Below are 14,682 nucleotides of genomic sequence, written 5' to 3'. Positions count from 1 at the left end.
GTCATGATCAGCTCTGGAAAAATGTGATAGGATTTAATTTGATAGGCAGGGTGAAATGGTGATCCCATACTGTGGAAACCAGCTACATTAAACATGCTTCTTTTTTTGTAACAGAAAATCAACAATGATTCATAAGAAGATGAACAAGAGAACTCTTTATAAATGTGTCTCCTCTTATTATGTGAGTGCTATTGGATTCTCTGTTGGGTTTATTAATTTATTTTACTTCCCTTCCTGAAATTGGGTTGGTGTGTTCTTCAGGGTATGGAGGATTGAGCATATCTCCTTGGCCAGATGCTATTACTGCACCTCCTGGATAAGGCTGGGCTCAAGTAGTGGCCACAAATTTTGCCAGGGGTGGCTGCTTAGTGGACTGTATGAAAAGAGCTTGGGCTGAGACCATTCTCCACTGGATAACAGTCCAAACCGTATCATGCACCAATACAACTGTCCCTCTTGTTGTCAATCCCAATAGAGAAGTCCTGCAGCATGAATTCCCCTTTCACTCTTGAGGGGACCCCTCCTGCAGTTCAGGCGAGAGGCATAGGGCAGGGTGCAGAATGGCAGGAGTCTGCACTGCCAGTGCTTGTGCTGTACCTGCCCTGTGGAGAAATTGAGAACTTTATTTTATGGGGTTACTTATTTGATGTCTTCACCAGCATGAGATTTACATATCAATTTAAAAGTTAGACAAGAGTAAACTGTAACAGCCTCAAGGTAGAGTAGTCAATGATGTAACTTTTCTAATGAAATACCCTGCTGTTAATGAAAAGTACATAGCCAGTGTGCCACACCAATGCATCTCTAACGTGTATTGTGATTATGTAACTAATGTTCTAGGCTTTCTCCAGATGGTTGGTGGAATTACCAGCTCATGAATGGTCTGAGAGGCTTGTCACTTTGAACTAAAGGGCAAGGAAAGTCACCCTTGCTGTGTTCCAAGTACTGGTTGTCTAGTGAAAGTGAGTCACTAAAAGGTAGAGGGCAACCAACCTTCCAATCATTCAGAACTACCTGTAGTTCAACAGCTTTTAGTCCTGCAGAAAGGCATTTGTCCAAATATGGAGCTCAGCTTCATAAGGCACAAGCAACAGCTGTCTCTAGGAAGAGAGAACTACTCTAGAAACTAGCCTATAACGAATGCTAAGAGCTAATGCAGCTCCAGCCATTTGGAAGGCAAAGTAGGGAAAACACTTCAGCCAGAGCTGTGCAGTTTCATGGAATGCCGTCAGATTAAAAAATACAGCCTGGATTTTTTTTCTTGATGAAAGGACTCTGCACCGCAACCAGCAGAGAGGAATCTAAAATTAGCGTGCTGCCTACAGGTTGACCACCCTATGGGGAAAGGAGTATCTTCCTTTGGTGCACAGTTTCTCTGCCACATCCCTCTTGCTCCAATTGGTGTGGCCAGAGAAATGTGGACTAGTTTACGCCCACCCCAAATGCTAGCTTACGTCCTTGGCTGCCCCAATTTACACCGCTGTTTGGGCTGGTGCAAAGGTAGCCCAAAATCAGCAGTGCACAGATGGATTATAACCAGTGTGGCACCCTTTGTTGTGCCCTAGGCCATCACCCATAGCACAGGATTTAGCCCCATATGCATATTTTTGCAAATACACTTCCTCCTTGCATCATATCAGTAAAACTAACTGAATTTTACCATTCTCCTTTACTTTCCTGCATTGACGTGGGTGTGTTTTTCACTTCACTGAGCTGGGCCAGTGAACAGAAAAACTTAGTTTCAATTCCATTTCTTTCTGGACACATTCTTAGCTTTCCTACACTAAGCCCAAGCAGCAGTGTTTGGGTTTCCCACAGGGCAGGCGGATGTTTACAGCCAAACAAGCACTGTTTTCATTGACATATTTTCAAAACAATTTCATGACACTATTTCTGGGAAGGTTAGATGCTTTCAAAATATTTTGTTACAAAATGTCATCGTCCTGCCTGTGAAGAGGTGGTAGCACCAGACTAAGGCGTGTTTCACTAAAGCCTTCAAAATTGCACTTTGTGAATGTGAGAGGACAAAAGCCCACCCATGCAACAGTTGCAGTCCCATAAATAGCATGTTTAGTCTTCCAGTCTAAAACATCAACAACCACAGAGAGTTTCCAGGGCTGATTCTCTCCTCCTATTATTCTTTATATTGCAGTAGCAACTGAGAACCATAGTGTAGGGGCTAAGCACAAGCTTTTGTGGGTGAATACTCGCTTTGTTGGATGCAATGTAATGTGTGCTCAGGTTTACAATGCTCAAAAATAAATATCTAGCCCAAAAGCAATATCTAAAGAACTGGAGCTCGGCTAGCCAGTACAATAGTTGATCAGCTCAAACAGGGGAGGGGGTTTTGAGGTGATGGTTTGAAGTGACCTAATGATGTAACAGTGCAGTGGTGTTTGGACAGTCTGAACTAGACAGGATCTCAGAGCATGCAGCCAGGTCCCCCCTTTTAAAAGGGTTACTGTGGAAGGAAATACTGTTTGAGGAAAGAGGGGCAGGCCCCTGGTTAAAGCACTAGCCTAGGAGGAGGCACCCTGGGTTCAATCCCTGATCTGCCACCGATGACCTGTAAGTAAAATGACCGCTAGGTAAGTACTTAGTTTCCCTGTGCCTCAGTTCCCTATCTGTAAAGGGGGGATAACAGCATTCCCCAACTGCATAAGGACTGTGAGGTGCTCAGACACTGTGGTAAGGGGGGCCAATAACTACCCTTACGGCCCCCTGGATGCTTGTTTGCTTTTCATCCGGATTACAGGGATTTGAGCTCTGGATGAGCTGCCTGGGGTAGGAGAACAGGTACCCAGTTCCTAGAGATGCGGGTGGGGATGGAAGTGGGGTGGCAGCCGTGTGATGCCTGTGGCGGGGGCTCAGCACACGGGGAGATCTGCCAGGGCCTTACGATGCTGTGGGAAGCTCGGAGTGCTGGGGGGGGGGCACTGGAGCGTGGCCCCCTAAGTGCGGTGCCTGTGCCAAGTGATGGCTCACAGGGAGTGACGGGGGTGGGGACTGTGTCATCACTACTCCTGTCCCGCAGGGAGTGGGGCTGTGCCCACCTGACTGGGGGGGGGGCTGTGCCCACCTCAGGGACCCTCCTGCGGGCTGTGCCCACCTGACTGGGGGGGGGCTGTGCCCACCTCAGGGACCCTCCTGCGGGCTGTGCCCACCTGACTGGGGGGGGGGGCTGTGCCCACCTCAGGGACCCTCCTGCGGGCTGTGCCCACCTGACTGGGGGGGGGGCTGTGCCCACCTCAGGGACCCTCCTGCGGGCTGTGCCCACCTGACTGGGGGGGGGGCTGTGCCCACCTCAGGGACCCTCCTGCGGGCTGTGCCCACCTGACTGGGGGGGGGCTGTGCCCACCTCAGGGACCCTCCTGCGGGCTGTGCCCACCTGACTGGGGGGGGGCTGTGCCCACCTCAGGGACCCTCCTGCGGGCTGTGCCCACCTGACTGGGGGGGGGCTGTGCCCACCTCAGGGACCCTCCTGCCGGCTGTGCCCACGTGACTGGGGGGCGGGGCTCGCCGCGTGCCCAGGCCGGAGCGGGGGCGCGGGTGCTGCTCGGCAGGGCTGAGGGGCGGGCGCGGCCTGGGCCGGGCGCGCGCAGCGTTTCCCGCGGCCGGGCTCGCTGGGGTCGGGCGGCGGCGGCGGCGGCGGCGGCGGCCGAGCGGGGCCCGGGATGACGGCGGAGCTGCAGGCCGAGGCCGCGGAGGGCCCGGCCGAGAGCCAGGGCACGGTGAGAGCCCGCGGGGTCCCCCTCCCCGGGCGGGTAGCGCTGGGCTCCTGCTCACCGGGGCCGGGAGCGGCCGGGCCTGGCGGGGCGTCCAGCCGCGGCTTGGCCGGGGGCAGAGGTTTGGGTGCGGGGCTGCCAGAGCGGCGGGACGAGCCCGCTGCGCTCGGGGGGCCCTGCGGGGCGCCGCCCACGGGCGCTTTCACGCCGCCCCGGCTGTTTCGTGCCCTTTGTTCTCCGCTGCCTCGGACTCGCCCCCCTCCCCGGGAGGCCGCAGACCAGGGGTTCCCTGGGGAGATGGTTGTCCCCCCGCCCAGGGCCCGCTGGGTGATGGGGCCAAAGAGGGAGGAGGTTAGTCCCAGGGCACAATCGGTTCCCACCGCAAGAGGTTAACGAGCCCCATGAATGAGTTCTGTTGTGTCCCGGAGTTAAACCCAGAAGTGTTCCACACCGGCTGCAGGAGAGTCGGAGCAGAATAGTTCAGCCGATGCGCTTGACTTCTTCATCTTTTCAGTTACTACATTGAAAAGGTGAATACACTGTTTGGCACTTACACACTCCGTACCAGGGCAGTGCATTTTACAAACCTCTGTGCTTTACACCCTTATCATGACCTTACCCGTGTTGGGGCATTTGCTTGATCGGCCGTTCATGATGTCATTGGCTTATTTTTTGAAGGGCAAGAGATCTCTTTGGCAGACTTGCAGCATCTTTGAGGAATGATGAGGTTTCCTATAATATAGGGATGATTTGCTGGGTATGGACAGATGCTAACATGAGTCATGTTCTGCCATCGGTTTGCTGCAGTAACATCCATATATTTTTGGCTTAATGTTGTATGAGATTTTGAAACTGTTCATGTTAGCTAGCTAGTGTTAAATGGGAAGCATTTTAAGATTTGAGAGATCAAAGATATTAATAACGTTTTCTTCTGCTTTGTGATGGAAGTGCCTTAAACCTAAGCGTGAATGTTCCTCTAGACTGGTTGGACTGAAATCTTTTGTGATGTCTTTATTTTCTTCCTCACACCTGTGCATCTGAGAAGGAATGGACACAGCTTTCATAACACCGTGACTATGGAGCTTCATGTGTCTGTTGAAGATCTTACTTGGGAGTGACTGTACCCAAGTCCACCCCTGTATTCATACCCTACACGCGATTGTAATAATCATTGTTCCCAGTATGCCTTGTAAGGTATCATTTGAAAACTAATAACCTGCTCGTCAGTAATATCATGGTGAAATGTATGTGACTATGTTATATGTAAATTTATGAATGTAAGCTAAAATCATGATTGAAGTGTGTTTACCAGACAAGTTTGGGGAGTCGGTAAACCTGTTTCTCAAAGACAAAAGACAAAGCTGATGCTTCTAGCCAGGTGTCATCAAAGCTGATGGGCAATCATTTATTAACTGGTCATTCTTTGGCAAGGAAAGGGGGCAGGAACAAAAAGATCAGAATCCTAGCAAACAATGCAATGGAACCTCTTTCACCACCAGGTTTCTTGACTCCTTCCTCACAGCAGGAATGAACTTTAACTAGAAGTAACCCTCAGTTTTCAAAGGTTGATTGAACTGTAAAGGTGAGGGGCAAAACCACCCCAAATTCTCTTTCCCTATCTATCTCTCGCCTTTTCACCCAAAAGGCAAACAGCCATTGGACTTTGGAAACAGATTGTGGCCTGCGAATTTGGTCAGCAGTGTTACTGGAAGAATATGGTAAGAATCTTGACCTTGAACCAGGGCCGGCTCCAGGCAGCAGCTTAGTAAGCAGGTGCTTGAGGTGGCCACTCCGGAGAGGGGTGGCACGTCCAGCTATTTGGTGGCAATTCGGCGGAGGGTCCCTCGCTCCCGCTCGGAGCGAAGGACCTCCCACTGAATTGCCGCAGATTGTGATCATGGCTTTTTATTTTTTTTTCTTTTTATTTTTTGGCTGCCTGGGGCTTCAAAACCCCTGGAGCCGGCCCTGCCTTGAACCAAGTCAAACTTGTTAAGTTTAGTACTAAGGAAGCATTTTATCTTTTTCTCTTCTAACCATTTTTGACTTTTGTGCTTTGTACTTATACTCCTTGTAGTTTAATAAACTTGCTTTTCTTTTTTCTTTAATTAAAATTAATGCAGGATTGTGAATTGTTTTGGGTAGCTTCATTTAAGATCACAGACTGTGGTATACTGATTCCCTTAGAGGGGCGACAGACCTAATACGCCAGCAGAGGGCTGGACAGTGCAGAACGTATGTTTTTTGGGGGGAGAAATCCAGGACAGGGAGTGTGTTGGGGTCACCCTGCAAGTAGTAGCCAAGACTGCTGGAAGCAAAAGTGTGACTTGGTGTTTGCTGTCAGACTGTTTGGGTCAGAGTTGCTGGACCAGGGCCGAGGCTGGACACAGACACTCAGGATGTGACCTGCATGCTGTTTGTGAGGAGCCCATTTGTTGGGAACTACGGCAGCAAAGCATTGTGGGGCACCCCAGGTTGCAGGGCAGGAGTGACAGCCTCTCACAGGTTTGGATTGCACCCCAAATTGTCATAATGACTGGGTGTTTCCAGCTTCTGTCAGTGAGAGTTTTTCTTTTTACTTCAGTGGGCTTTGGCTCAGGCCTGCGGTGAACTGAGACCCATTCTCGAATCCTTAAGTGGGAGCAGTAAAAGTATCCCGGGGGAAGGTAAGTTTAGTATAAGGTTGCTGGTTGACCATGCTGAAGACTGAATTATTCTATGGAAGGTGTATGGGACAAGCAGTGACAATGCAAGCTTCCCTCATCTCTGTATGTTGCCACTGTCAATGTGCCTCAACACTGACTTGGAGGGAGATGTCTAAAGTGAAGAAAAGAGTTTGAGCTCTTTGGCCCATTGAATCCCTATGCTTTCTGCCAAGGGTGCCATTGGAGGGATCAATTAGTAACAGGGCAGGTGTCTACAAAGAACATCTGCACACTAGGAATCCCACTGAGAACCTCCCCCCCCGCCCCTTGATTCATGCAGGCCATTGAAAAGAACAGCTACGGAACTATGAATTTCTATCACTGTGAAGGAGGCTAACCCCAGTGAATATTTCTCTGGATTCTAAAGTACACCTTTGCTGTTAACAGCGTGAGTTGTGTCTTGTTTCATTAGTGACTGAAGTGCTACATTTAAACAAACAAAAACAAAAGAAAACAAACAAACAAACAACCACCAGACATCACTGGAATGACTTAGAATTTTCTTCGGACTCCACCTTTAAATTTTTTTGGTGGATTAGTACATAGGGATAAAATAATTTGCAAGAAATAACTTTCTGAAACCTACTCTGTCCCTCTGTCTCGCTGCCCAACTGGGAAGAATGTTTGGGAATACCTTAGGGCACGTATCTCCATGGGGAACAAATATTTAATAATGTGCTTCTCAGTCTCACAGAGAAAGGTATAACATGATTCAATAGATGGATAATCCATCCAAAACATCCAAGGTGAAGCTAGAGAAATTCAGACTGGCAATAAAGTGTACATTTTTAATGGTGAGAGTAATTTATCATTGGAACAATTTACCAAGGGCTGTGGGGGATTCTCCATCACTGACCATTTTTTACTCAAGATTGGATATTTTTCTAAAAAATGCTCTAGGAATTATTTTGGGGAAGTTCTCTGGCCTGTGTTATATAGCTGTAGATGATCATAATGGTCCCTTCTGGCCTTGGAATCTGTGAAGTTTGTGGACACCATTTCTGTCTATAAACCCCTCAGTAATTCATTTTACCTCTTGCCATTATTAAAACAGCCCCCTTTAACTTCTGTGCCATGTACAAAGACTCATTTTCTGAAGCTTTTTTAAATATAGGTTGTATTACTTGCCTTTAGTGGACCCAATTAAAACTTCTGAAGGATGTTAGTGGTATGTCCATAGCCATCTGTAACATAAAGAGAACATGAATAGATTCACTTTCAAGCTCATTTAAGTTTGAACGGCCAGGGACTTAAGCCAAATCCAAGATGTTCAGGGAACCTATGTTCTTGAGATAATTTGGCTGTTCCTTTGCTCTCCACTTCACTCTAAAGCTTTGATGTATTTCGAAGCTCTTGTGGGTTCTGCATCGGAGAAATCAGTGGGAACAGGTGATTGATTTTGTTTTGTGTTTCTAATTGTGCAGTATTTATGCATTTCTAATGTCAAAATTGTGCAATACTCGGAGTCTGCATATGCACATTGAAACAATGGCCAACTATTTTCATCCTTTAATCTAGTTTTGGATTGCAAAAGGTTTTACAGCACAAATGCTGGAATTGTTGGTAATGTCTCTCTGTAGGTTTTTAATCTTCTGGATATCTATTTTCCAAGCAGGATAAGTGTGAAGTTAAAATGCAGTTGGTAAAGGTCACCTATCTTATGTGCTGCTTCCATGCAGGCCACTGCGTTATCCGTCATGCAGATTGCTATTTCTGCACTCCCTTTCTGGAGCCTGTCTATCCAGTCTCTATCCTTTCCTTTTTTAAATCCCTCCTCAAAGCATATTACTTCTGGTAGTTTATATTCCATAGTAATTTTAAAACAACAAATCTAGGACTCTCATGACTCCCTTAGTTGATTACACCATCATCTTCCCCTCTGTCAGCCCCTTGTTGTTTATCATCCTATTCTGTTGCTATAGTCTTAACGTATATTGTAAGTTCTTCTGGGAAGGGATTGCCGTATATTATAATTGTTTCAGTTACTAATGTCCAGTTTCTGATGTGACACAACACAAAGACCAGTCAGAACAGAGTGGGGATTTTTAAACCATTTAATAAATATGAACTTTAAAACATGCCAGTGCAGATGTGTTGGCACTTGCCGGTGATTGTTTGCCGTGAATGCAAACCCTCTCAGTATGTTGTACAGAGGAAACCATCAGTTGCTAAATCCTAGTCTTGTGGCTGACATGCTAGTGCAATAACATGTGCCTTAGTGGAGACCCAGAGGAACAACACAAGCTGATTGGCGAGTAGGCAATGGTCTTTAACTAAAGGTTGGATAAAGTTGCACCAGAAGCCTTCAGGATACTTCCATAAAGGTCACTTAAGACAGAGAGTTGCCTGTTGACTCTGGTTGCTTAGTCCCTCTTTCACAGTAAGACTGTTCCTCGTCGAGCACACAACATGTCTTGTCCTGGCTTGTGTTTAGTTATTGTGTGTTTTTTATTAATGTGGGTTAGTTGTAGGTAAAAGGTTTATGTTGAGTTTTCCTCCAGACCAAAAAAAAATGCCCTGTAGCGCCAAAGGGAGTTAAGCAACAGGAATACAAGTTGGTGTGGCAGCAAAATTAGAAACATGATATAATTGGTTTGTCTTTGTGAAAGGACTGAAACCCTGATCCTCAGAATGTTGGCATTAGATCAACATGTAATTTTCCATTCTACTGCCTGCTAGTCATAAGAATTTCCTTTTCTTTTTTCTCAGGATTAGCTTTGGGGGTAGGGCGAGTTTTTATCCAAGAATTAACCTAAATGTGTATCTTTTGGGGCGGCAGTAAGATTGGATTTTACTCAATGCATTCTCAAGAATTTTTTATTTTTGTAGTTTTAGTTTTTTATATATTGTAGATATGAAAAGGATAAAGAATGTGAGATCTTTGGGGCAAGCACTATGGTGCACCCATTTCTCCAAAGCCATGTTGCTGTTTGTTTTATAATGTTTCTAAGTGAAAAAGCAACAATTGAATGATTGCTGTTTGTACTTTAGAGGGATGGTTGGAAACAAAGGTGACTTGCTTAATTCCCCTGGGAAAACATGACCCAAATTAGATCTGAATGTGTAGAATTACTGTTAGTCTTTACTGTTAGTCTTATCAGATTATGGGAAGGATCTTACAGTGGAATTGCAGAGCAATAGGTTTACGATCAAGTTGGTGAAATTAAAACTCTCTGGATGGGACTGAAGGTGGGCTTCTAAAGAGCCTTGTTAGCATCAAGTATGCCAGAAGTGATGGTGGGGATTTCTCTCTGGGTGCTAATGTCTTTCCTACACTTGTGATCACTGCATTGCAAATCTGTATCTCACTGGCTCTAATTCCAGTTGAAAACGAATGCTAGAGCTAGAAGGCTGCTGAAATGTTTCTTATGCAGGAAGAATTGTCATGGACTAGAATAATCAAGAGCGCTGACTCTTTATGGACAATTGACCTCTCTAGCTCAATGCTGTCTCTAAAGTTATTCATAGTACTGGGATGCTTAGACAGTAAAGCTGGTGACCACTGCTACAAAAGGACAGTCCTTTGAGTCAGTGTTTATGCCAGAACTGGCACTTAATACAAAGTAACTAGGTCTATATGAAGCATTTACAAACGCTCCCTGGGTTACGCAAGATCTGACTTACGCAAATTCATACTTACGGAAAAAGTACCATAAGCCAGAAGTAGGATTTTCAAATTGTGGAATTTTTTGCATAACATACTGGTATATGTTTCTGACTTACGCAAAATTTGAGTTATGCAAGGCTTTCCTGAAGGAAACGATTGCGTAAGTCGGGAGGCGTCTGTATTAGGTTTCAGATGTGCAGTGGGTGATTATCATTAGGCTTGGCAGAATTCAGTTTTTATTTTTTTGATAATTTAATGGATAATATTGATTCTTTTAAAACATTTTTTCATTATTATCTGTTCAGATTTTCAGTTGCAGGAAATTATGGGGCACCAGACAATAATTATTTAGTGACAGTAGATATTGAGAGTCAGAAGTTAAAGCTTTATAGCCATTAAAACACACATTGTCAACGTTGTATGTCAAAATATACAAAGTAAATATCCATAGATCAAACTCTAATAAATTCTCAAGCAGCATTTTTCTTACTTTTTCTATCTGTAAGTTTCAATAATTATCTATGGAAATATATTTTTTGTCAGTTTGTGTGATGAAATTCAAGTTTGACATTTACCGATAAAATATAACCCTTTTGTCTTACTCCATTGAACACAAATTCTTTGTCCAGTGATCCACATAGACTTTGGAGTTACCTCTGTGCAGTAGGTGAAAGCTTTTGTCTACCTGTAAGGCTGAAAGGCATCTTTCACCAGGCTGTTGTTGGAGCCCTAGGTCAGGGGTCGGCAACTTTCAGAAGTGCTGTGCCGAGTCTTCATTTATTCACTCTAATTTAAGGTTTCACGTGCTGGTAATACATTTTAACATTTTTAGAAGATCTCTTTGTAAAGTCTATAATATATAACTAAACAATTTTGTATGTAAAGTAAATAAGATTTTAAAAATGTTTAAGCAGCTTCATTTAAAATTAAATTAAAATGCGGAGCCCCCATCTTGGTGGTCAGGACCTGGGCAGTGTGAGTGCCACTGAAAATCAGCTCACGTGTTGCAGGTTACCTACCCCTGCCCTAGGCTTTCAGATCCGACAGACCAAGTGCCGACCATTCCTGACTAGTATTGTTTGACTCATTCTGAAGTGAATAGGACCACAGTGTGATCTGTAGAAAACTGGTGTCATGAACTCCCTCAGGCTAATAACTTTTAACTGGCTGGCTTCCACATTTTGCACCAGCTGTGGTGGTCAAGGGCAGCCCCATCTGCCTTTCATAATAATTCAGTATGGAGGTTGGAAAGGCCTGGATTGCTCTGACAAGGATTCTCAACGGAGAGACTCTATCACAACAAATGCAGGTTGGAAAAAAAGATTTCTGGCCACCAAAGCCATCTGCGATTTCTGGTCCCTTGACTGATCCTTGAGCTTCTCTCAGTTGCAAACTTAATTGACAAAGGGTGGCTATCTCCCACAAGAAGAAGAGCATGCACTGTCCCTACCATGCTCTTGAGCTGCTTCCACAACCAGCGAGAATCCCCTCCGTCTTATCTGGTTTGAGCTTCAGCCATCTCATTCTCATTCCAGCCCCCGTCTTGGCCAGGCACTGGAAAAGTAGACATGCTGCACCATCCAGACTCAGTGAAAGAGACCTGTGAAACTGCATGTCACCCCCATATTGACAACTCCACAATCCGGACTACCCCCTTATCCCCCATAGCAACCTCAGACACAGTAAATAAGGGGAGTGTGGAATAAAGCGCTGAGGAACCCTGCATAGGGTCACAGGCCATGTCTACATCTAAAACTTTACAGCGCTGGTTGTTATAGCTGTATTAGTACAGCTGTATAGGGCCAGCGCTGCAGAGTGTCCACACTTACTGCTAGCAGCGCTGCAAGCGCTGTTAGATGTGGCCACACTACAGCGCTGTTGGGAGTGATGCATTGTGGGCGGCTATCCCACAGGGCACCTCGTCCCAAAGCGGCGCTGGGGCTTGTGGGAAGGGGAAGGAAGTGTGATTGTCCTTCTGCTTCCTGTTCCTGTTCCAACGGCCAGCGTTGCTTTGGTACACATGCGGAGCACTGTGGCAGCATTGTGACTCTAAAGCGGTTTTTCTGCATTTTCTTTCAAGAATGGATCCTCAGGTACTGAATGCCTTAGTAATGACTATTGCCAGCACATCTTGCCTTACTGTTGATCTAATCCTTAGGCTGCTAAATATGCGTGTGACTGACATTGAGGAGTGGGACGATGGTACTGAATCGCATCAATATGCAGACAGTACAATGCTAGTGGCAATAACAGACGTGCTCTGCTCCGTGGACCGGCGCGTTTGGGCTCGGGAAACCAGCACTGAGTGGTGGGATCACATCGTCCTGCAGTCATGGGATGACGAGCAGTGGCTGCAGAACTTTCCTATGAGGAAAGCCACTTTCATGGGACTTTGTGATGATCTCGCCCCCAACCTGCGGCGCATGAACACGAGATTTAGAGATGCCCTTTCTGTGGAGAAGCGGGTGGCTATTGCAATCTGGAAGCTGGCAACTCCAGACTGTTTCCGATCGGTGGCGAACCAGTTCGGAGTGGGAAAGTCCACCATTGGAATGGTGCTGATGCAAGTTTGCAGGGCCATTAATCGAACACTGACAAGAAGAACCGTGACTCTTGGGAACGTGCAGGACATTTTAGATGGCTTTGCAGAAATGGGCTTCCCTAACTGTGGAGGGGCAGTAGATGGGACGCATATTCCTATTATCTCTCCACCCCACCTGGCATCGGAGTATATTAATCGCAAGGGGTACTTCTCTGTGGTTCTGCAAGCGCTTGTGGATCACCGTGGGCATTTCACTGACATTTACTCTGGATGGCCTGGAAAGGTGCACGATGCACGCATATTTAGGAACAGTGCCCTGTTCAGGAGGCTTAGGGCTGGGACCTTTTTCCCAGATCACAAGATAACACTAGGGGAAGTGGAAATGCCCATCGTGATTCTGGGAGACCCCGCTTACCCATTAATGCCATGGCTCATGAAACCATATACGGGGAAGCTTGACAGGAGCAAGGAACGGTTCAACTACAGGTTGAGCCGCTGTAGAATGACTGTGGAGCGTGCTTTTGGCCGTTTGAAAGCCCGCTGGCGCAGTCTGTTCGGGAAGCTAGATTTGATGGAAAGCAGCATTACCGCTGTTATATCCGCGTGCTGCACCCTCCATAATATTTGTGAAGGGAAGGGTGAAAGGTTCAGTGAGGAATGGACCTCCGAGGTTAGACGTTTGGAGAATGAGTTTGCTCAGCCAGAGAGCAGGGCTAATAGGGAGGCCCAGGAAAGGGCTTCAAGGATTAGGGATGCTATAAGGGAGCAATTTGATGCTGAGAGCCAGTAGTAATGTTTGGTGCATGTGTTGTGCTTTGCTTTACCTTGCTGTGTATAATTAACCATTTCTATCACCAATAAAACATAGGGAAAGAAATACAAACCAAATCCTTTTATTTGTCATACAGTAAAAAACAGGAAAGGGGGTATGGTTGGTTCACAGTACATTCAGAGGTTTTACTATTTCCTCTTTTACTCAATTGTAACCGCCTGATGCAACTCACCATTACTTTGCTGCAGAATGATTGGGGTGGAGTGCACTGGGTAAGAATTAAACATATCTTGGTTACTAGGTGATCTTATAGGTGTTGGGGGCAGCTGAGGATAAAAAGGAACTGGGTGCTGCATAAAGCTATTTTGAGGATACACAGGGGGACAAGGAACAGTGCTTTGGGAAGGCTGTGGGATATCACGGTTTATATTTGTCTGCATGGCTACAAGAGACTCAAAAGACTTGGTTTGGCGAAACAGGAGTCTCATCATCTGCCTGGCTATTCTTTTGGCAGACAATTCCTGTCTCCTGCTTTCAGTCAGCCTCCATTCCTGTAAACTTTTTCTCCACTCCTCAGTCTTCCTACTTTCCCTGTCGTAGTGGTTCAGAACGGTCTTGATCAACTCCTCTTTTGATTTTCTAGGATTGCGCCTCAAATTCTGCAATCTACGTGAGGCTGGTGACACAGCTGCATTTCTCGAGTTGTCTAGAAAAAAGAGAGATAGAGACATGTAAAACACAGGGGCATCATTGTTTATTATCAACTTTTGAAGGACACTGGAAACTGTAGGTAGCATCCCTCTCACATACCTCACATAACACTGTAGAGCTCAAGAAAGCTAAGACATGTCTAGCTGTGTGGTGAGTACTTTTGCTTAAAATTCTCCCCTGTTAGTGGGATGCCTTGGTTCCTGCTTGGAAGGGGGGCCGGGTGAAAAGCACCCCGTAGGACACGGTTCCCGCTTGGAAGGGGGGTGGGGGACGGACAGAGCACACCGCAAAGCCGGTTTCAAGCTTGGAAGGGGGTGTGGGGGACGGACAGAGCACACCGCAAAGCCAGTTTCATGTTTGGAAGGGGGGGTGGGGGACGAGCACACCGCAGAGCAGGTTTCACGTTTGGAAGGGGGGGTGGGGGACGAGCACACCGCAGAGCAGGTTTCACGTTTGGAAGGGGGGGTGGGGGACGGACAGAGCACACCGCAAAGCCGGTTTCACGTTTGGAAGGGGGGGTGGGGGACGAGCACACCGCAGAGCAGGTTTCACGTTTGGAAGGGGGGGTGGGGGACGGACAGAGCACACCGCAGAGCCGGTTTCAAGCTTGGAAGGGGGGGTGG

General features: G+C 46.6%; 1 protein-coding gene across 5 annotated transcripts in view; it reads left to right on the top strand.

The window, feature by feature from the left end:
- Positions 1 to 3,655: 3,655 nt before the first annotated feature.
- Positions 3,656 to 14,682, top strand: part of USP28 (ubiquitin specific peptidase 28) — a 50,144-nt gene continuing 39,117 nt past the window's right edge. For all 5 annotated transcript variants that reach the window (XM_030538164.1, XM_030538166.1, XM_030538165.1 and 2 more), the window contains exon 1: positions 3,656 to 3,731. In XM_030538164.1, coding sequence (XP_030394024.1) covers positions 3,675 to 3,731 — 57 coding nt within the window. In that variant the 5' untranslated portion in view covers positions 3,656 to 3,674. The remainder of the gene's footprint in view (positions 3,732 to 14,682) is intronic.

This window comes from Gopherus evgoodei, chromosome 19 (assembly GCF_007399415.2).
Source record: "Gopherus evgoodei ecotype Sinaloan lineage chromosome 19, rGopEvg1_v1.p, whole genome shotgun sequence".
Taxonomy (NCBI): Eukaryota; Metazoa; Chordata; order Testudines; family Testudinidae; genus Gopherus; species Gopherus evgoodei.
Note: the sequence above shows the minus strand (reverse complement) of the source record. Positions and strands in the feature narration are given on the sequence as shown.